The sequence below is a fragment of the Vespa velutina genome, chromosome 9, assembly GCF_912470025.1.
Source record: "Vespa velutina chromosome 9, iVesVel2.1, whole genome shotgun sequence".
Lineage (NCBI taxonomy): Eukaryota > Metazoa > Arthropoda > Insecta > Hymenoptera > Vespidae > Vespa > Vespa velutina.
This window is the reverse complement of record NC_062196.1, coordinates 5974910-5998909: the sequence shown is the minus strand read 5'-3', so window position 1 is coordinate 5998909 and position 24000 is coordinate 5974910. Positions and strand designations below refer to the sequence as shown.

Sequence of the window (24000 nt, the reverse complement as noted above, 5' to 3'; positions counted from 1 at the left end):
GAATGAAAATTAGAGATATTACGTGTCCAATACGAACTAGTAATATACAGGGTGTCGTAACTATTTGATCTCTATGTACAAACTTTTGGAATAAGCTTTCAGAGATCTATAAACAAAATGTCCTATAAATATGGAGCTTGAAATATATCTACAATGGCTAAGAATATTATCATGTTAGATTACTTAAGCTTCATTTTGTCTTTCCACCTGAATCTCTTGATGATTATTTTAATTGTCCATTAATCTGCATTTCTTACAAAAAAATATAAAATGAAAAAATAAAAATAAATAAATAAACAAACAATTTATAACTCACATACGATTTGACGTGACAATTTCTTCAATGATTTTGCACGACAAATTCGAATCGTCATAACAATCATTATTATTTTTTTCAATCCCATAAATTAATAAAACATTTTCTAATCCGTTTAAAGTCTCGAAATTTATTTGTAAAAGTCTTAACTCTTTAATCTTAATTCTTTGAAAGATCAATCAGTTATACCCTATAGAACTTTACATATATAAAGGTATAAAAGAAGCAAGAATAAATAAAAGAAAATGTGTTAGAAAAAATTCATGTGACATTTACTAGTAGTAAAATATATTTCAAAGGGGAAATACGAGGACGATTACAATATGATCCTTTTTAAATACGGAGAACTTGTAATGATTAACATTACCCTCGTTTCTCCCTCCCTTCCTTCATCCTTCCATCTGATTTTTCATGTCGTAATAATTACTATTCCGGGGTTACGAATGTTACTCTCTTCGTATAATATGTGCTTGTGCATTAATTTAACTATCTCCTCTTGTTCTTCTGCGTTCTAACACGTATAAGATAAGAAAAAAGAAAAAAGAAAAAAGAAAAAAAAAAAAGAAAAAAGAAAAAAAATAAAAAGAAAAAAGTGAAAGAAAGAAAAAAAGAAAGAAAAAAAAAAAAAAAAAGAAAGAAAAAAGAAGAAAAAATAATAAAAAGAAAAAAGAAACATAGAAAATTTGCTGAGTCCGCATACTACATGTGTTTCATTATATAATTCTCATTATCGGAGCACGAGACATACAACGTCGTATGTAAGACGAAACCGTTTCTCCTATCTATCTATCTGTCTGTCTCTCTATCTCTGTCGCTCTCAATGATCATATACATAACATACACACGCATACATAGAGGAAGGTCGACGTTCCGACAGTATTGCTCCGTGAAACGTCACCGTCTGTATAACATATGTATATTGTATGTATCTATCTGCTTTTGCTATGTACGCGCGCGCGCGCGCGTGTGTGTGTGTATGTGTGTGCGGTACAAAACGCGTCTCTGGATCAATCGCAAGTTCACTCACCGTGTATGTGTGTATTTGTATTTATGCGCGGGCGCTCCTGCACCTTGCATCTGCATTTCGATCTACTCTTTAAAAGCGTATTCTTCTTTTTTCCAAGCTTGAAAAAGATTCTTTCTTTTTTGCATTCTTTATTTCTCCCTTCCTCCCATCGCCTCTCTCTCTCTCTCTCTCTCTCTCTTTATTTAATGTAAAATTTTATGTAAAAAACTTCATAGCGAAATTTGAAAAATTTCTTTTACGTAGATCCTTTTATGCACAATTTAATCCTTGAATAATTTTATTCAACTTTGAAATTACATACAAATATATAATTTTTATTCTTATCCTGTTTTTCTTTTTTTTTTTTTTTTCGTTTTTGTTTCTTTTTCTAACACAAAATTAATTATAAATTTATATTCGAGTGTTAATGTTTAATAGAAATATTTAATATAGTACATATTTATAATTTCTAAGTCTTATTTTAGATCTCTCTCTCTCCTCCTCTACTCTCTCTCTCTTTCTGTAATTTTAAATATGACATCAAAAATCTGTCAAATTGACGTATTCCATAAAATATAAAGTTTTATAATGTCATTCTTTAATATACATACAAACACACACACACATATACACACGAGTCGACAATACGTTCATCAACAGTTTATAAAGAAGAGACATTTATTAGGCTGAATAAGTTTAATTGTAGATAAAAAAAAAAAAAAAAAAAAAAAAAAAAAAAAAAAAAAAAAAAAAAAAAAAAACCCTGGATTAACTGTATTTCCAAATCGCATAGAACCGTTTTTAGTGTTTTAAAATAAAACATTTATCGCATTTGCCAATGCCAAAAATTGTCGGAACTCGCACGTTTCTTTAAAAACTTTTCAATTCTACCAACGATAATTTTTTCTCACGATAATGAAACGCGATACGCGCCTTTACTTATAGTAAATTCTTAAGTATTCTATGTCACGATATCTATCAAATACAAATCTCTCTCTTTCTCTCTTTTTCTCTCTCTTTCTCTATCTCCATTTCTATCTCTATCTCAATCTTTCTGCGAGCAGACGCGCGCGCGCGCGCGATTGCGTTCGTATTTATGCGTGTTTATTCGCTTCGTGTCGGAGAGAGAAAAGAAGGAAAAAAAAAAAAAAAGAAAAAACAGTTTATTTTTGTTGAACAGCATTATCGATCGATTAAAAGGAGACAAGCGTTTGGAAAGGACGTAGCACGTGGTTTGAGAGTTGGCTGTGTCGTTAATGAGCGCAAAGGAAGAAAAAGGAAAAAAAAAAAGAATAGTTGAGAAGTAGGAAGAGAGGGAAAAGAAAAGGAGAGAGAGAAAGAGAGAGAGAGAGAGAGAGAGAGAGAATAAAACAAGGGTCGACAAAGTGCTTACGCACTTCCCCCTTTTCTCTCGTTTACTATCATTCAAAGAAATATGTTCTCGCCAAACGCTTACCACTCACTATACCACTACCGCTATCATTACCACCACCATAATCTTTACCATCACCATTATGATGAGGGGGATGAGAAATCAAACGAATAGCTTGGGGGTAACCTAACTAATACTCGTGTAAAACGCGACTCGATTAATTATAGAGTTAACGACGTAGCGATAAAGTCGCATTATCGTTGGAGTTTTAACTATGTCCGGTCGAAGGCTTACCAACGGAACACAGGGGGTTTTGTGAGTGAGTAGATAAAGTGGGTGGAATAATTAGAGTGTCATAGCTACTGCTGCTCTTGCTATTGCTAGTGCTGGCTGGTGCTCCCATGTGCGATTATTACATATGGCAGGAAAATTTATTCGAATTTCTTTCCTTTTTCTTTTTTTATTCTTGATCGATCAATTTTATTTCCCTTCGTTCAACCATTCGTTCAAACATTCGTTATATCGACATTTATCTCTATGAGATATTCGTCGATAAAAAGTTTTTCTTTCTGTTACTCTCTTTTATATATATATATATACACACACACACACACACATATATTTCTAATTAGTAATTTTTCAATTAACATTAATACTATTTAATTAATATTTTGCGATTGAACACAGGGATAAAGATTAATTCGATCGTTAAACTCGCAAAAGAACAAAAAGAGTTCATCTTTAACATTTCTCTCTCTCTCTCTCTCTCTCTCTCTCTCTCTCTCTCTCTCTCTTTCTCTACCTCACACCTTTATCGGAATATTAAGATAGATAAATGGATTATTTACTAAGAAAGATGGAAGAGAGAGAGAGAGAGAGAGAGAGAGAAAAAAATGGAAGTGTCTGTTTCAAACGAAATCAAAGAGAATTGGCTTTGATTGCGAATGAGAAAAAAAAGAGAGCAAAAATGTCCGATGGAAAGGAAGAAGAACGGAATAGAACCTCCCTTTTCTTTTCTTTTTTTTTTATATTCCTCTTTTTTTTCTTCCCATCCTCTCTCTCTCTCTCTTTTTTTCTTTTTTACTTCTTCGCGCCTCTACGCCTTTCGAACGTCACATCCAAGATCGCTTCGACCTACATTTTATCTCTCTCTCTTTCTCTCTCTTTCTTTCTTTTTTTTTTCTATCTCTTTCTCTCTTTCTCTCTCTTTCTCTCACGTCGCGAACTCTCGACAAAAATGCGTCGACCCGACAACGAACTTTCACGGCGAAGGAGCAAACCCGATTAACTCCGAGTAAATAAATTTTACGGGGGCACGATGGCACGCGCTTCGTATACCGTAAATACCTATCGATCGATCGTCATTCCGTTTATTGATTAATGTTTATAGCGTTATCAAAGTTTAATGGACAATCGTATAGAAGAATGAAAGAGGGAGAAAGAGACAAAGAGAGAGAGAGAGAGAGAGAGAGAGGGAGAGGGACGGCGATTAATCGACAAATCATTTTTATTTTCATGTTGGCTTTTCCTAGTTTCCATGACACGATAAGAATTAAGAGAAGAAATTAATGGTAATGATAAAACGAACGTCATAGGTCATTTTTTTTCGGCAGAGGAAAAAAGAAAAAGAGAAAAAAAGGAAGAAAAAAAAAAGGGAGAGAAAAAACGACGTTTAGAAAACTATTAAAACGTAGAGCAGCATTACAAACAAACCCTCATCCTCGTATATGCATGCATGCATGCATGGGTGTGTGTGTTTAGAAAATTAAGATTTATTCCATTTAATTTGATCAGCATTATTGAACATTTGATTAGTATTTTTAACAAAACATCAAACTTTTTGATAAATGACTAAACATCCTGATAATTAATTACTAATATAATGATCAAATTTATCGCAAACACACACTACCACTCTTGACCATTAAATGATCATATAAAATACATATCATTAATCAATAAAAATATTTGACCTAAAAAAAAAAAAAAAAAAAAAAAAAAAAAAAAAAAACTTAAGTTGCATGAAAATATAATTCGATTTCGTGCGAATAATTTTCATTTTTACAAATCGAAATGTTACGAAAGGCTGTTCATTCTTGATGTATTTAAATATCCTATCATAGGAGTGTGCGTTACCATTTCGAAAAGAAAAAAAGAGATAAGGACGAAAAAAAAAAAAAAAGAAAAGATAAATACAAGAAGGAACAGAGAGAGGGAAGGAATGAGGGAGGGAGGAGGGAGGAGAGAGCAGTCAGCTGAAGTCGAAAGAGCAATGACGTCACATAACGCAACACAATGACGCATTCTTTACGAAAGCAACGACGTCGTTCTCGCGTATGTTTTATTTCTCATCGTTTGCTGTACATAATTTCTTATACATATTCTACTACATAAGTATGTACGTACGTACGTACATATCCATTATACATACGTATACACATATAATTTCGCTCGCATACCATATCGCAACATATCTTGTAAACATTCCTAAATAATCCTACAAGCAAACGACAAGTTCCGAAGGGAATATTACAAAGAGAAAAAAGGAGAAAGAGAGAGAAAGAGATAGATATAGATAGATAAAAACAAAGAGAGAGAGAGAAAGAGATAGATATAGATAGATAAAAAGAGAGAGAGAGAGAGAGAGAGAGAGAGAGAGAGAGAGAGAGAGAGAGAGAAAGGAAAATTTTTCTCTTATACATCAAAGGTGAATGGCCTGTGCCGGTCAAATTATCGTAGAAGTGCAATATTAAATTTTCTTGTTTGTTTGTTTTAAGAAAAAGAAGGAAACTCCTTGGTAGAAATTTCTAATGGAAATGGAAAGAGACGACAGAGAAAAAAGAGAGAGAGAGAGAGAGAGAGAGAGAGAGAGAGAGAGAGAGAGAGAGAGAGAGACGATTCATCAAGCACGTCGAACACTTGAGCGATAATAATGTGACCTCGGCAATGACTCATAGGTCACCGTACTGACTCTTTCTCCTTCACCTAGGACTTCCTTTTGCACACCATGTGTATATCTGACTTTACGTTAATCTCTATAGAGGTAAACGTGCACGCGTATCGTTGTATCGATTCAAACGGCCCCAACAACTCTTATGGCTATCTTTTTCTATTCACTAAACAGCTCTCTAAACAAAACGATATGATGATAGAAGATATCGATCAATAAGTAACGAATGCTTTTTGTTTATTGCGTTCTGTTTTTTATTTTACAAAGAATTTCGCAATAACTTTCCTTGCTTCCTTTTTTTTCTTTCTGTTGTGATATGAATTTAAAAAAGAAAAGAAAAAAGAAAAAAAAAAGGAAAAAAAAAAAAAAGAAAAAAAAACAAAAGTATGAAAATCATAAAAAAAATCATCCGACGTAAGAATTACAACTGATCAGTTCGAATGCATGTAATTTTTTTTTTTTTTTTTTTTTTTATAAGTTCGAATCCATCGAACGGAATACAAATTTCTCACTCTTCTCAACGCACTAAAATCAATAACAAACGTCGCATTGCAATATCATTTTTTTTTCTCTCTCCCTTTCTTCTACGACAAGATTATCAATGTCGACCTAAGATATATATTGCGAGAAAAAAGAAATGGGGCCGGAAAGAAGAAAAAAAGAAAAGAAAAGAAAAGAAAAGAAAAGAAAAGAAAACAAGAAAACAAAACAAAAGAAGAGAAGAGAAAAAAGAAAAAATAAGGAAAAATAAAATAGGAAAGGATAGAATGGAAGAAATCTCAAGGTCTAATAAAAATGCACTGGGTTTTCATACAAACGAACAATATATATATATTATAATATATTCAAAGGAAACCACCAATTAGCGTTCGTTGAAAAAGATGAAACAAATCATCGATGCCATTCCCTTGTTTTTTTATCGATTTGAATAGTTTTATATTTTTATTTCGTATACATTTATGTGTGTGTGTACACATTTATGTATGTGTACACAGACACACACACACATAAATGTATATATATATATATAAATGAATGTACATAACACACACACACACACATAAAATTCCTTAATGCTTTTCTTTTGTAAGGAAAATTACAAAAATGATGTGATCGAGGAAAATTCACACGTCATTGTACGTATATTCATAAGTTTTATATATGTATATATGTGCATATTGCATAAGTATATCTATATGTATGCATATATGTATATATTATTCTCGGTTAATACACCGCCATTATCGTCGTCGTCGTCGTCGTCGTCGTCGTCGTCGTGTCGTCTCTTTAATTCACGTAGTCTCTCTCGTTTCCCCACTTTTCCCCAAGTAAACCCAGCGACTTTTCTCTTAACACTCGTTTAATGACTGCACCCCAATGTCAAACGTACGACAGACAAGTTTTACGAAGATTTCTCTCTCTCTCTCTCTCTCTCTCTCTCTCTCTCTCTCTCTCTCTCTCTCTCTCTCTCTCTCTCTCTCTCTTCTTCCTTCTACCTGTAGTAATCAGTAGTTTATTATTCGATCGAGGGGAAAGAATTTTTTTTTATTTCTTTTTCTATTTCTTTTGATTAACTCAAATAGATAATATTTACAAAGGATCGAATATACGACCATCTAACACAACACATTAATGGATTAAGACGATACGAATGCATTATTGCATTTCTCTTATCATAAATATTAAATATAATAATACATTATATATATATATAAGAATGAAATGTACGTATGTATAAAAAAAAAAAAAAAAAAAATTGTACTCGTAGAATTCGTTTATATAAATGAAATATTTGCGTGATGTTATATCAAGATTTTCGACATTTTTAAGATATTAAGAGGGAGATACAGATAGAGATAAAGAAAGAGAGAGAGAGAGAGAGAGAGAGAGAGAGAGAGAGAGAGAGAGAGAGAGAGAGAGAGAGAGACAGGGAGAGAGTTATCTCGAACTATAGCTAGATAAAGCTCTCGCCAAGTTTTAAAATCGCAGTGTCATCCTTCTCTCCTGCATTGCGATGATCTTGACAATGACCGTGGCGATCAATGACGTCATCGATTATAGGCGCAGTAGTACCACGGACCAACCAGTCCCGTGCGAGCTGAGAAAGTCAGAGCTAAACGAAGGGTTCTCCATTCCCTCTCCCCTCCCTAACTCGCCTCATCGTCCGATCCCCACCCCTCTCACTTTTCTACTACACCATCGCCATAGAGATTTCTCTCGAACGGCACGAATTTAAATGGGATATTACATTTTCCACATTTCGCATTCATTTTGAATTCTTAGATAGACAAATAAATAGATAGATAGAAATAGAGAGAAACGGGTGGGAGGGGGATAGAGAAAGAAAGAGAAATTTAATTTTTTTTCTTTTCTTTTTTTTTCTTTTTTTTTTTTTTTTTTTTTTTACGTAAAATAAAAAAGATAATAGAACAGACGCATGTTAATATTTCTTTTAATGTTGACTCATTGAAAATAAAATGTGATCGAAAAAAAAAAAAAAAAGAAAAATGCAGAAGAAATGAGAGAGAAAGAGAGAGAGAGAGAAATATTGGTTGCCCTTTAGAAATTGAAATTTCACTTGTAAAAAAGAAAAAGATAGATAGATAGATAGATAGATAGATAGAGAGAGAGAGAGAGAAAGAGACAAAGAGAAAATTTATTTGACATTCAGTCGTGTGTTCCAACAAGAAAATAATGTTTAATATCGTCGAAGTACGAAGAGCATATTGTTCTCGTTTTAAACGGATACGTTGACATTTTTCAAGAATGAAATTCTTTAATCACAAGAAATATTCGTACGTTGACGTTTTTTTGTTTTTTTTTTTCTTTTGAGGGGGTGGAAAGGGGAGCGGGGAAATACGCGGTTTGACAAAAAGAAAAGAAAAAGAGAAAAAAAAAAAAAGAAAAATAAGAGAAAAAAAGAAGAAATAAGATTACATATGTGCAAAAGAAAAAGAAAAAAGGAAAAAGATGATGTCTATTCGGACACGGACATTGGTTTGCCCGCTGGCACTGCAGGAAATAGGGAGTGTACGAAATTAGTTCAATCTCGTGCGCGCGCGACAAGTGGAAAAACGTTTGTATAAAGCGATTGGATCGAGATAGATAGATAGATAGAGAGAGAGAGAGAGAGAGAGAGAGAGAGAGAGAGAGAGAGAGAGAACACATACAGTGCAAGTATATAAGTGTCGTGTGGTAGCAACGGAACGAGCGTAGGTGAAACTCGATATAATGTCTAACGACGACGACGACAACGATGATATATGTGCCTATGAGCGAGAAAAAACAGAACGAATGAAAAAGAAAAAAAAGAAAAAAAAGAGAGAAAAAAAGAATTGAAACTTTTAGAAATTCTTAGATAGTTTCCATATGAAACATTCGATTTTATAATGCATATATATATATATATATATATACTGATATATATTAATTTTATAATATAATATATTATAAAATTATTATTAAAAAATTATTATAAATTATTATTTATAATATATTATGTGAAAATTTGCGAGGACATGCGCAAAGAAGAGATACACGCACATACACATATATACGGATGCACGTAAACAAATGAGAAGGAGGGAGAAAAGAGAGGGGTAAGGGATTGTAACATAAATACGTGTAACCGATCTAATATTTCGAGCGATTCATTCATCTCCTGTGAATTTCACGTTTGTTACAAATAATGATTCAAGGACGATTGACCGGACTGATTACGTTCGACCGTAAATCGCATTGAGATTGTTTATATACTGACGAAGCTCTTACGGATGAGAGAAAATCCGATCGATCCTGATTGAGAGACCGATGATGTGAAATAATCAAACCTCTAAGCGCGTCAGAGATCACACAGAGATGTGTCTATGTGTGTGTCTATGTGTACGATAAAAGAAATTTCGGCGGTGAGCTGCCGGCATATGTTCGAGAAAAAAGTGCGGAAGAGAAGAACACGCAAACGATTAAAATTTGTTACATAAAAAAAAAAAAAAGAAAAAGAAAAAGAAAAAAAAAAAAAAAAAGAAAAAAAAAAGCATTAAAAATTTGATGACTTGCACGTGCATCATTACGCAATTAATCCCCATTTTCTTTGTTGACCGATCACTTCAAAATTCCCGTCCGAACGAATATGGCGAACGATGATGGGACGAACAATGGCGTATGAGAAACAAAAACGACAAAGCTGTTTTTCGCAAATTCTTCTTCTCCTTTTTTAAGGTCACACATTCAATTTTTCCTTAAGTTTCTGTATGACCTGCCTGACTATTCTACTTTTTTTCTTTTTCTTTTTTTTTTTTTTTACGACACGCGATTTATCAAGATCTACCGTCGACAATAAATTTCACCGATCGAGTTCGATGTCATGCCATGTTGTGTATGTGTGTGGTCGATGACATTGCAATTTTTCGTCTTTTTTTCTTTATTCTTCCTTTCTTTCTTTTTTTTTTCCCATACAACTCTCTCAGTCAAATTGCTTTGTTCGTGGTGTATCGAAAGAATGCGATTTTCTCACTTGCATCGAATCGAAGGTTATTATTCTAAGAGTCTACAAAAAAAAAAAAAAAGAAAAAAAAAGAAAAAAAAGAAAGGAAAAAAAAGAAAAAGAAAAAAAAATAAGAAAGAGAGAGAGAGAGTAACGATGAAAACGATGAATCATTATTGTTGAAAAAGTTTACAATCCAGAATTAATGGATTAACTAGGAACTAACGAGCTTTAGCAGCATCATCTGCATTTGCTTGTAAAATTTAATATAGGCTCTATCGAAGGTTCTTATCGATCTGACGTTTACATCGAGTGTCGTTAATTAAAAATCGAGTATCATGTACATGCATATGCATATATATGGATATATATATATATACATATACATACATACATACATACATACATATTCATATTAGAGTATATACAAAATCAGAAGTATCGTTTAAATAAATTTAATATATATATATATATATAAAATATAATCCAATAATTCACCATTACTCGATATTCATCGAATTAATGAAAATCCATCATTACTTGATAATTCATGGAACAATATGGCGAGATGGGTGACAAAAAAAAAAAAAAAAGAGAGAGAGAGAGAGAGAGAGAGAGAGAGAGAGAGAGAGAGAGAGAGAGAGAGAGAGAGAAAGGAAATCTCCGAAAATTCCATTGCATATCGATGGTAAAATTAAGAAACTCTCCAATTAAATATCTTCGAAATTTTTATTCGTAATAATGGCATCGTGATAATTGCCTTTATGATCGCGTAATAAAGTATATCCATTTAAGTTACGGCCTCGCTGCTATCCGTTGATACAGAAAATTTTCAAATAAGTAACTACTACTTTGGCTTCGGATCGTGAGCCACCGTGAAATGTGGGCAGACATCATCGAGCATACACCTACGTGTTTCTAAATAAGGTTTATTCTCGTAGGTTGGCCTCGCCGTAAAGCGAAGAAGAATAAGAAGAAGAAGAAGAGAAGGAAAATATGCCCCTCGTGCGGTAGTATCTTCAACGTTCAAAAGCAACCTGATCGACAGTGGCTTATCGAGATGAAAATATATCTACGCAAATGATTAAAAGTAATAAAAAGAGAGATAAATGAAAAGGGCGGAACGAAGAAGGGAGGAGGAGGGGGGGGGAGAAAATATTAACGATGAAACACACAAACGTATGATAGATTTCAAAGTTCAAAAATTTCTATTTCTATCGATAAAGATCTATATTAATTATAATTAAAAAGAGATAAATGGAAAAGAAAAGAGAAAGAGAGAGAGAGAGAGAAAAGGGGAGGGGAGAGATGGTGAAATAGTAGCGACGAAATACAAACGTACTATAGATTTCAAAGTTCAAAAATCGTTTTATGTACCGATATAAATCTATACAAAAATTATAATTCTTATTAAAACGTATGGTCTTGACACGCATTCTTCTCAACTTTCGTAAAAACATTCCGTCGAAAGTTAATGGAAATCATCGCTTTACTCCATACATAAAGAGGAACGTTTAAAAATGGTGGGCGTAATCGTTTATTCGAAAATTGACCAATCATCGTCCACGTATAAATATTCTTAGACGAGAGCGGACAAATTCAAAGAGACGATTTATCCGGTGACAAAAAAAAAAAAAAAAAAAAAAAAAAAAAAAAAAAAAAAAAAAAAAAAAAAAAAAAAAAAAAAACACAAGACATCAAGAGTCACGTGGCAAAATATTTTTAAAATGCAAATTTGTATTTACAAGAAAAATCCGCGTATAAGTGTAAGCTTACAAATTTATTTTACTTCTACTTAAGTATTCTATTGCTCAATTCTTCGAATGTATTTTTATGACATAGAGAAACAGACGCAAAAAAGTAGTTAATTACGAATTATGATCGGTAAAGTAATACGCGTAATCAACGATATCAAGGGCGTGGGTACGCACGTGCGTATACGCATAGGTTATGTGTCGGCAACATAGACTTAGGGGAAGGTAAGCAAAAACGATAAAAGAAGGAATGGTAGGGGGGGGGGGAAGAAGGAAGAAAGAGAAGGAAGAGAGTAGTGAAGGAAGTAAGTAGGAGAGAGAGAGAGAGAGAGAGAAGACCACTGCCGTTTTATTGGCAGAGGTGAACGACTGCAAGGTGGACGCTTGTATTTCGCGTAACCGTTCATCGTTCGAACAAACTCTAAGTTTCTAGGTCAAAGCAACGACGACTTTCGTACGTGTGCTCCCTGCCCTAAAAATTCGTTACTTATAAATGGTAGAATAAAGAAAAAAAGAAGGAAAATTGAATGGAAACCGTGATGTTCGTCGTTAAACAATAAGAAAGACTGTAATAAAGAGTTAACCGTTCATTAAAGTGATTATTAACTGTCCAGTGATGCGAACACGCAACGATTATGAATGCGAACAATTGAGATATAAATTTCTAAAGAAAAGAAAATGCTTTTGGCAGTCGTTAATTTCATCTTCTATTTTAATTACACTCCGAAATTCCTCCGGGGGTCATAATTATAATTGAAATATGTACTAATGCCAAATTCAATGTTGTCTGCTTTGTAACTTTTTAATGATTTCTGATCATGTGTAGCAAAAGGAGAAATAAATAAGAATGATTGCGAATACAGATTCCTTTCTACTAATTCATTATTCTTCTAGGATATTATTTTAATTTTTCTTTTGAATTATATTTCACGTTCAGATAATTTTAAGATAATTAATGATCAAAATTAGATAACACAATTCAAGGTTATTATGTGGTAAAATCATACTATGTTTTACATTACATAAGGGAGATGTTCATATGTCTGTAAATTTCTCATAATTTTAATTCCTATTAATTTTTATATCTAACTACACATTGAATACATTGTATACAATGAGAATTGTAATAGCATGCATTGAAATGTTTATTTCTCTTTTGTTAAGATTATTTTGTCGCATATCTTATGATATTTCCACCTACAAAGATACCGTTGTATCAATATAATCTTTTAATCAAGAATATAGTTCTCAATTTGCTTAAACATTACATCTTTATTATGTGTTATAAAATTAAAATGATTAAAAATAATATGCTTTTTCTTCTAATTAAGATATTTTCATTAGTCAGCTAAAGTTCTGTAACATATTCATTTTTATCTTGTGTTCATAGATAATATATTCTTATCATAGAATTATATTTTAATGCATATAATTATTTCAATTATAAAATGATACTTGTTGATATAAAATAAGACTAAAGGAATAACATAAAATATATTCAAAGGGAAACACAAAAAATGAAAGACGTTATTCTAACAAGTACGTTATAATCATGAATTATACGTAATATTTGACAGTTTCAAAAGAAATCTTCAATTGTAATTTCTTAAGAATTTCTTTCGGATCTATATTTTATTATATAATATTGCTTCTATTAATTCCAACAGACTATTATCATGTAATCATTAAAGATGATAAGTTAACATATTTTTATAATGACTTTATATATAAATATATATAATAAATAAATAAATAAATAAATATATATATATTGTGTACATTATCGATATAGTATCGTAACATATCTCGTTTCTTTCTCGAGGAGAAACAAAAGTTCTAAACATAGAACTGGTACTTGCACGACTAAAAACGAACTGTATTTCTATGCTATTTATTGATTTTAATTATCTAATATAATGTTAAACATTTGTAAATTTAGTTTTCAATTAATTATAGCACAATTTTGTCAAATTAATAAACTTCTCTAGACGAAAATTAGTGTCTAATATGGATTTTACTTCAGAGACAATTTTGAGGTTATCTTGCACCAGCCATCATGTCAGAAAGAAGTCACTTTGTAAGTTAAATAAATTATACTTTGCTATGTATTATATATAAATACAAAATAAAGTTTAGAATATGATACTAATGTTAGTAATAATAAATGTAGTTAATAAAATAGTTAACCATAAAAAATGTAAGTAAAATTATTCAATGTTGCAATGAACTGTAACTATTATTGTATTAGAGTTTGCAACATGATATGAAATATCAATAGATTCATTAAATGATTATCTGTCTAATGAAAAATAATTAATATATTTTAAAACAGAGCAGAATCCTTATCTATAATGTGAAAAATAGAACAAGTATTATGAGATTCCTGGACTTGATTTAAAATGTTGTAAGACTTAATTGGATATCCATAAATTTCAAATACATGTAGATAATTCATCAAAAATAATTCTATATTGATTGAAGTATCTAAGTAATGTATATTTACAAGATTTTCTGCTTGTATAATACCTCATTACTTATTCAATGCGAACATGGAATTCTTTATGGTACAAATGCTTCCTACAAGATACAACGATAAAAATTTCACTTCTTAATTTCTTCTAAAATTCTAAGTGTTACATGAAAATAGGAATGACAATTTATCAGAGATCATGCATCCCTGCATGATTTTACATATAACACTGAAAAATGAATCAGTGCAAAAAGCACAGGAGCCAGGATATATACATATATGTATATATATATACACACACACATACACACATATATTTATATATGCGTGTGTAAATAAGTAAGACAGTAAACTAATAAAAAGAAAGGGATGTGAAGGGATGTGGGTGGGTGCTTGGGGGGAAGAAAAAGCAAGAAAAAAAAAGAAAAAAAGGAAAAAGAAAGAAAATGAAGAGAGACAAAAAAGTAACTAACCTTTGAGCTGTGGTAGCTGTTGTAGCTCGACGTCCTGTGAGTTTCTATATCGCGAGGAACTCTGGGACTTCTTCGACTTCTTCTTAAGCGATCGCTTAGCGAAGGGATCTATCCGATCGACGAAAGTCCCTGACGACATGTTGGGAATCGTACTCGGAGGCACTCTAAGTATCTGTAGGGTTAACTAGTCGTCGTCTTGAACGATTGTACTTTACACGTTCGTGCCCCGATTTACCGGACGACGACGACGACGACGACGACGATCGACGACGACGACGACGACGACGGCGGCGACGACGACGACGACGACGACGACGACGACGACGACGATCGACGACGCCGGTGGCGGCGTTTGCGGCGACGGCGATTAGAGACGATGGCGTCGTCCACCTCGAGGAGGCCGCATTCCGCGTGGACGTTTACGTCGATATTACGACTCACTGCACTTTCACAATATTAAGTAAAACAGGTAAGAAGGGGGATGGATGTAGATGAGCTTCTCTAAGTGATGTCGATGGCACGCGCGCGCGCGCACGTACGTACGTACACACACAGAGAGATAGCAGACACACACATATACACATATACGCGCACACACGTAGGCACGCGCGCGGCGCACGCACGTTCACGTACGTACACCTACCACACACGTACACATACACACTCACGCTCACACACGTACACGGTACACGTACGTACACTATTAGTAACGTAGGTAGTAGAATACACTAACGCGAATCGAGAGCACGTGGTATACCTGGACACGGTAACCTACTGTTCACGCGTTCCTGCGGCAGAGAAGGTCGACGGTCGCGTTTCGGTCGTGCATAGCACGCGCCCGCGGTGCTAGAGGGAGAGGAGAGAAGATTAGGAGAGGAGAGGAGAGGAGAAGAGAAGAAGGTGGTAACAGGGAGAAGAGGAAAAGAGAGAAGGGAGGTAATGCAGGGGGTGGTATAGACGAGGAAAGATATCTTTCCTTTGAGATGTCGACGTGTCGATGGATTATGGGTGTCGCTGTTCGAATAGATCCATTGAGAGCTAACCGAAGAAGATGATGATGATGATGATGATGATGATGATGATGATGACGATGAGAATGGATGAGGTGGACGTTGTGTTACTACTTCTCGAATGTCTAAATCCGTCCAGGAAGGAATCTTTTCTCTGTCTCTCTCTCTCTCTCTCTCTCTCTTTATCTATCTCTATATATCTCTATCTTCTCTATATAACTCCTCTTTATTTCTTTCTCTCTCTCTCTCTCTCTCTCTCTCTCTCTTTCTCTTTCTCTCTCTGTATCTCTTTCTTGCTCGAAGCTCTCGCTTACCGCCGGCAACTCGTCGTATCGTCGTGCGTCGTCGTATTCTTTCTTTCTCTCTTTCTCGTCCCGAGAAAAGAGGCTCTCGTTTTTCTCTCTCTCTCTTTCTCTTTCTATCTTTGAGAGAACGCGCGCGCGCGCGCGCTATCTCTCTTTCTCCTTCTCGTTAGGCGTTGTCACACGCGGGGGAAGGGGAGGGCACGCACGCCCTGTGTGTTTCCCCTCTTATGTGTCGAAGCTTCTCCACCTACACCGTAAAACCGAAGCGTCGTCCGTAAATTATTTTTGCTCACTACGAGCGGATAATGAACTAGGCTACCTGCGAGCGAAGGGTGGTCGGCGGTCTTTCCTCCCTCCCTTCCTTACTTACTTATTCTCTTTCTCTCTCTCTCTCTCTCTCTCTCTCTCTCTTTCTCCTTTCTTACTCTTTTGCACGGATGCAAAGTACGTACGCACGCACGCACGCATACACGTATTAACCCTTCTTCCTATCTTCCTCCCACTACTACGTTCTCACTCTATCTAAAACACGCACACACACACCACCACATACAAATCGTTGCTCTCTCTCTCTCTCTCTTTCTTTCTTTCTTTCTCTTTCTCTCTCTCTCTTACACACATACACGTATACGCACGCACACACACGTGAACACACTTACACACTCTCTTTCTCACGCACGCAGCGCTCTCACCGGTTTGCTCTCTCGACGGAGAATCGAAGAATTAGATGGAAAATACAGAGAGCACCGGCGGATTCGAATAGGAGACTCCTCTCTTGAAGAGGAGGCCGTAAGAGGACGGGGGAGATGGCGGATGGCCGATGATGGGGGAGGCGGGGGCAGGGGATTCTTACCGAGCAGTCGTGCTTGCGTGTCGACTCTGGCTGTACGAAGCACCGTTACGAAATAGCTCGCGCGAGCCAGGGGCGGTCTCTGTCCGTACGAAAAGCGTCTCTTTTCTTCTATCTCTCTCTCTCTCTCTCTCTCTCTCTGCCTTTCCCTCTCTCTCTCTCTCGCTCTATCTCTATCTCTCCTTCTCGTTCTCTTTATCTTTCTCTCTCGCTCTGTCGTTCTTTCTATCTGTTTCTCTTTCTGTTTCTAGATCATATGCACAGGGGGACACAGGTACGCGGCGTTTTTAACACGAGTCGTATTTTTATATTCCTATGTTCGGCAAGCGTCGTCTCTCGGCACTTTCCTCCGTGAATTTTGTATAATAATATGAACGCACTCACACACTAGGAACGCGTACGCGAGAAACGTCGGAGGAGGCTCGAACGGCACTCGGCCGCCATCAGCTGCTCGTAGAGACGACGACGAGCTTCTTTCATTTTCGCCGACGAACGACGGAGACGATGAGCGCGACCTCGTCAGGCGTCGAGAACCGACGAAACCCGACGACGATCGAGCATCTTTTCCTTTATCGCTCTCTTTCTCTCTCTTTCGCTCGCTCGCTCGCTCGCTCGCGCGCGCTCTCTTTCTCTCTCTGACTCTTTCTCTCTTTCTTTCTTTCTCTTCTCTTTCTCTTTCTCTTTCTCTTCGCCTTCTCAAATGCGCTCGTGGCACGGACGACTAAGATTTTTAGCCCTTGTATACCGTACGGTAGATCTTCAATGACAAGGAACGAAAAAAAAGGAAAAATGTTTTCCCCCCCTTCGCACGAGATACAGATCGGCCTCTCTCTCTCTCTCCTTCACTTATTGAAAACCCGTCAAGAGGTGCCTTGTGTGCCTGAAAATAGTAATGTGCGTTCGGCAATCATCGGCCGGAGATTGCCGATCCTCCACGGAATTGCTCGAATCCTTAAGATGGCGCCATCGCACGAACCGCCGAGTCATACGATATCGTCGAGCCATCCCAATGGTCGATTCTCCTTAAAAGCAGCCAACATATTTCAACGGGGAGGGGCTTATGTTAACTCGCGGCTACGTTTAAATTGAATTTGTAAATCCGCCTATACGTATCGACGCGATACGCTACATGTAAAATTAATTTTATATATATATGTTTTGTTCACTATAGTAAAAATATGAAACACTAGAAGAAGAAGAGTGAAATTTTAGGTTATCATATTATTCAATACCGTAGAAATAATTTTAAGAATCCATGGTAAATAATTTATTGAAATTAGCAAATTAAATTTTAAATTATAATCCGTCATATTAATTATTATATTTTAAGATTCTTCGAAAATTAACAATTATCGATAAACGAATGAACGTGCAATTTGCCACGGTAATGGTCGTAATGGATATACTGTTAAGCACCTATTGGCACTTATTCCGTACACTGCGGCATTGGTCCATTACCATGGAAACACTTTGACCAATCATATTTTCCTTTAAAAAAAAAAAAAAAAAAGAAAAAAAAAGGAAAAGAAAAGAAAAAAAAAAGGAAAAAAAAGGACAAAACATGGTAATCTAAAAAGTCTGCCTCTTTGTCTTCTAAAATCATTTATTTTGCACATATTCAATGATGTCGATGATCTATGATTCTGTTCGGTCATTGATTTACAAATATATATGATATACCACTGTGATGTTTAAATTCCAATCAAGAATTTCGGATATTTCTGCATATATGGCGTCGTGTGATTTTTCTATTAATGCGGAAAATGTGGAAAGGTATTTTGACAGTATAGCATTGTCAATAAGCGAAAAAGTGAATTTGCATATATATGATTTATGAAAATTAATTTATATATTAGCGATTATCGAATCGTTTTAAATATGCCCGAGAGATGTGCTGTTGGTATAAATTTTAATTATTTGCACTTCAAAGAGAAAATTATTTGTTAGTTTATCTTACATTTTGTCGATCGCATTTATGTGATTGCTATCAGTTCAAGTGTAGGATGCAAAAGATCGATAAGGAAGTGACTCGTTGTTATCATAAGGAATTTTTCTTAAACGTCAGAATTATTTCATAAGTTGTAGCAAGAGGTTAAGAATGTTCGTATGTTTTGACAGATAATTTCGTAATTAGATTACGAAATGTGAAATTACAATAATCGATTGATTTTCTTATTCATTATTTAAAATATGCTTCTCTAATGTATATAAATCGTAAAATAACGAAATGTAAGTGAAATAATTTCACACACACACACACATACACACATATATATATATATATATATTTTTATTAACGACTCTATTTGTGTTCTACGAGATGTAACAATTGTCGATAATTATTTTGTAGTTTTCTATACCATTACGATGCCGTTCAAATTTCATTTAAAGAGAAGCCGTCAATATAATGTAGTGTCCAAAAATCAATATGTAATATGTATAGAATTATTGGACACCACGTCGATAGAATGTACTTTAAATATTGACAGTTTGGGTCAAGAATGCTTGGATAATATCGTACAAAGATTAGGCCTTGTACAGCCTGAATTTTTTGGATTACGTTATATAAGCCGACATGGTTCTCCTTCTCCTCGCTGGGTAGACATGGATAAACCATTAAAACGGCAACTTGAGAAAGAAGCTAAGAATTTTAGTTTGTACCTAAGAATTATGTACTATGTGACAGATGTTCAATTTATACAGGACGAAATGACGAGGTAAATGAATTTTTTAATAATTAATGATTATCTTGAAAACAGATATTAAACTATTGATGCTAAAATGATTTTATTTTATTTTAATTTATTTTTTTCTTTTTTTTTTTTTTCTCTTTTTATAAAGGTATCATTATTACCTTCAGTTAAAAAGTGATATACTAGAAGGTAGAATTCATTGTAATTCTAGACAAGCTAGTCTCTTAGCAAGCTATTCGATGCAAGCTGAGTTTGGTAATTACAATACAGAAAGACATACGACAGAATGTTTGCAACAATGTACCTTCTTTCCCAAGGTGAGATATAAAATTTGCTATTATAAATAAATAAATATATAAATGATTAAAGTATAAATATATAATTATATTATATAAATATATAATTTAATATATAAATGTAATATATATATATATATATATATGTAATTATCTTTATGTTATAAGGATGTAATACAATCAGAACCAGGTGGACTAGATATTTTATTGCATAATGCAGTCTGTCAATATAAAAATTTGATTGGAGTAACACAGGCGGCAGCTGAAGAATTATATATTTCTGTAGTTATGCAATTAGAAGGATATGGTAATGAAACATTTCCTGCAAAGGTATATCAATTGTAATAATTCTAATAATTTATAAAATTTAATTTAATAAGCTTATCAATTGCAGGATAGCAATAATTCTGAAGTTATACTCGGTGTATCTTTAAATGGAATTATGTTGGTGTGTCCTAAATCTCAAACAACGCATTTTTACAGGTAATTATATTCTTGACGCCTGAATAAGAAAAATATTAATAAATGATATTAATATTAACAAATGATATTTATCAATTTAATATGGGCCTTTATTTATCAGATGGAAAGATATTAGTAATGTAATAAATCATAAAAAAACATTTAGAATAGAATGTCAGTCTGAGAGCGAAGATGCAAAACAATTTATATTCAATGAGTCGCGCGATGCGAAATATGTATGGCGTCTTTGTATAGCACAACATACATTTTATATGCAACATCAAGAATCACGACCTTCAGAAAGATCTAATAATGGATATTTTGTAAGTAATATATATAAGAATAATAATATCAAAGGTTTTAATATATGATCGGAACTTTAAAAGTAAAAGTGTAATTAATTATTATTCATATATGTATTCATAGGATAGCGATACGAATGATTCTGGGGAACAAGCAGTATCTATGGAAAATCGAACGGTAGACGATCATATGCATTGGACAAGCTACAATGATCTTTCAACTTCTCCTTATCCCGTAGTCTCGGTTTCTTCTACTGAAATTAATAATTTACGTGCCTTATTACCATCATACAGGCCAGCACCAGATTATGAAACGGCCGTTCAAATGAAATATAATAATGGAGGAAATGCTCCTCAGCCTTATTATGCAAATCAATCTACTATCGTTGGACAAGATATTTCGTGCCTTCTTGGTAATGTGGTAAATAGAAGTAGATATTAACTTAAATATTAATATTTGGATCGCATGATTTGAATATTTTTTTAATATTTTTAATATACGATCGCGTTATATTTACGTAACCAAATATATATTTTTTGAATAGCATCAAAAATTTTTATATGTAATACACACACATACACACATACTCTTATATATATATATATATATAAATATATAATATATATATAATACATATATATTTATATATATACATATATAAATATTCTGTTTATAAAGATTAACAGAAAAGACTGAAACACGATTATTTCTTCTTATTAACGTATAATCTCTTTTGTTAATTAAAAAGGTCTTTGTATTATATTCAAAATTTCAGCAATTAAACTGAAGATGTAATATATCTTATAGTAAAATATATTAGATGTTATAATACTCTATAAAAATGTTGAAATCTAATGCATAGAGTATTCTCAATAATTATTTTTTTTAGCGCTTTCATGTTACTGTATTATTATTTTTAAGTAATTAAATTAAGATTAAATTTTAAGTCAAATGCTCGAAACATATATATACATATATATATATATACCATATATATATATATATATATGGCGTGAATATAATTGTAATTGAGAATTTTAAAAAATTGTATAGTTTTGATGTAATCTTATTTTTGTATGAGATAATTATGCTTAATAAAATTGTTAAAAAGTATATGTAGTCGGCGATAGATATATCGTAATTAATCTTTTTTCTTTTTTTATTTTACTTTATTCAATAAGAATTGTTTTAGTTAATAAATACTTATATCATTAATAAGTAAAAATATTGACAATAATAATAATAATAATAACAAAAATAATATCACATATATTACATAGTTTTTTTAGTTATTACATATTATATCAATAATATATAACATATTTACAAAAATAATAACAAAAATAATATTACATATATTATTTAATTTCCAAGTTATCATTGGCACAGCCAGCATTGTTAATAGCTTCCAATAAACTTGCCGGATTTGGTTTCGATGCAGTGGCATAAATTGTAAAATCAGACTCTATTAAGCTTTGTTCTGTTACAGGTCCAATTGCTACTGCTTTGATGTTTTTTATATTATTAGGATACTTCTTTAATACAGATACAATAGATTGTACAGCAGATGGACTAAAAAAGACAAATATTTTTGGTAGAGTACCAATGATATTTAAGAAATCAGCTTCTAACGATTCCCTGGTTATGGTCCGATAAACAACAAGTTTGTGTAGATTTATCCTATTTTTGGAAAGAACTTGTTCAATGGTTTCGCGTGCTATTTCGCTGCAAGGGTATAATAGCGGTTTTGATATCTTTTTTATATCAGAAATAATGATCTCTGCGAGATCATTGGCATTACCAGATTGACTACCTAGACAACATTCTGAGCCAAGATAATTCTTTGCGAGAGAAGAAGTTGCAGGGCCAACGCAATATGTTGGTAATTTTTGCCATGGGATTAGAGATTTTTTATCGTCCTTGAATACTTGCCGTATTGCTTCTACAGCACGTTGACTAGTCAATATTAAACCTACATTAAAACAATGTCATTGTTTATAACAAATCTTATATGATAAATCTTTAACTTTTATATATATATATATATATTACCATGATAATTGTCGGGCATTTGCAAGCACGTTTTCAAATCTGAACTGTTAATAAATTCAAATCGTGAGGTATACAAATAATCGCAATTGTAACCAGCTGATTTTAAAGTATCCAAATAATTGTCCTCCATTGGTACTTGTTCGGGCAATCCTCTACATAAAACTACATTGTCATATAATTTAGCCATGATATGAGAAATTTTATTGTATAAATTAATAATTATTATAAATCTTTGCAAACTAAATGGTCATGATTGAAATATGAGGTTAGATATAATCACAATATATATATAATAAAATTTTATATTAAGAATTAAGAAGTCACAAGAGATATTATTATTTTCTTTTAAAACGTTCACTCGTCTGTTTAAAGTCCATGATTAATAAAGGAACAATGAAAAAGAAATTAATATACTAATTGATAATTAAATTGTCATTTTCGAAATTTAAATTATTCTATTTCTTGGTTAGCTTTGACTAAACAAGACTACTTTTCAAGAGTTTCTCTCATTGGTCAACATTGTCGACCAATCCGATTTGTTTCGTGAATATGAGATAACCTCTCGATGAATTAAATCATATTTCTCGTTTGATTAATTATTACAAGATTTGAGCTTTGATAAATAAAATAAAGGATTGTCGAAAGGAGTGGAAATAACAAAAGAAAATTTATTTCTCGAATGTATTTTCGATATTTTTAAAATATCGCAATTATTCGAATTTGTAAACTTATCCATCGACATGAAATGTTTAAAAGGCTATTTTATGTACAATATCCATTTATAAATTTTCTCTTGTAAATTGAAAATAGTTATATATCATTCAATAATTTTTTAGATTGATATAAAAAAGAAGTTTTATATATATATATGTATATATATATAAAATTTCAAGCTTTTTTTTATATTAATTAATTTTTTTTTATATTAATTAATTATATAAATATATATATATATATATATATATATATATATACATAATTATTATAAATATATATATATAATAATTGAAAATTAATTTGACGAAGTGAAATGTTTTAAAACTCGGAGATTAAAATTCATTCGCAAATTCGCTAATCTTGTAAATAGAGAAAATTTATATATGACTGTATAATTTTTATTTGGATTAAAACGAAAAAAAAAAAACAAAAATAAAATAAAACAATAAAAGAAAAAGAAACAATAAAAAAAAAAAAAAAAAAAAAAA

At 32.8% G+C, this 24000-nt stretch overlaps 3 protein-coding genes across 7 annotated transcripts in view; 1 reads left to right on the top strand and 2 right to left on the bottom strand.

The window, feature by feature from the left end:
- Nucleotides 1–17850, bottom strand: part of LOC124951843 (serine/threonine-protein phosphatase 2A 56 kDa regulatory subunit epsilon isoform) — a 32808-nt gene extending 14958 nt beyond the window's left edge. The window contains exons 1-2 of one of the 3 annotated variants that reach the window (XM_047500784.1): nt 16993–17850; nt 14825–16386 (exon numbers count right to left, since the gene is read on the bottom strand). In XM_047500784.1, the coding sequence (XP_047356740.1) occupies nt 14825–14963 (139 nt within the window). In that variant the 5' untranslated portion in view covers nt 14964–16386; nt 16993–17850. Of the gene's footprint in view, nt 1–14824 lie in introns of all 3 variants that reach the window. The other 2 variants (XM_047500785.1, XM_047500783.1) reach the window with 2 other exon arrangements.
- A 216-nt stretch (nt 17851–18066) lies between these two features.
- On the top strand, nt 18067–21515 carry LOC124951844 (tyrosine-protein phosphatase non-receptor type 14). 3 transcript variants are annotated; one of them, XM_047500788.1, is made up of 8 exons: nt 18067–18247; nt 18320–18762; nt 19340–19706; nt 19831–19999; nt 20147–20308; nt 20373–20461; nt 20562–20763; nt 20867–21515. In XM_047500788.1, exons 2-8 carry the CDS (start codon nt 18744–18746, stop codon nt 21182–21184), a joined length of 1326 nt encoding a protein of 441 aa, XP_047356744.1. In that variant the 5' UTR covers nt 18067–18247; nt 18320–18743; the 3' UTR covers nt 21185–21515. The 3 variants fall into 3 exon arrangements, with proteins under 3 accessions (XP_047356744.1, XP_047356742.1, XP_047356743.1); XM_047500786.1 differs by having other exon boundaries at nt 18074–18247; nt 18320–19218; nt 20867–21514; XM_047500787.1 differs by having other exon boundaries at nt 18074–19218; nt 20867–21514.
- Nucleotides 21516–21994: 479 nt separating this feature from the next.
- LOC124951454 (uroporphyrinogen-III synthase) lies at nt 21995–23283 on the bottom strand. Its single transcript, XM_047499852.1, has 2 exons — nt 22796–23283; nt 21995–22715 (listed from the first exon to the last, which is right to left on the bottom strand). The coding sequence occupies exons 1-2, from the start codon at nt 22980–22982 to the stop codon at nt 22102–22104; spliced, it is 801 nt and encodes a 266-aa protein (XP_047355808.1). The 5' UTR covers nt 22983–23283; the 3' UTR covers nt 21995–22101.
- Between the last annotated feature and the right edge of the window lie 717 nt (nt 23284–24000).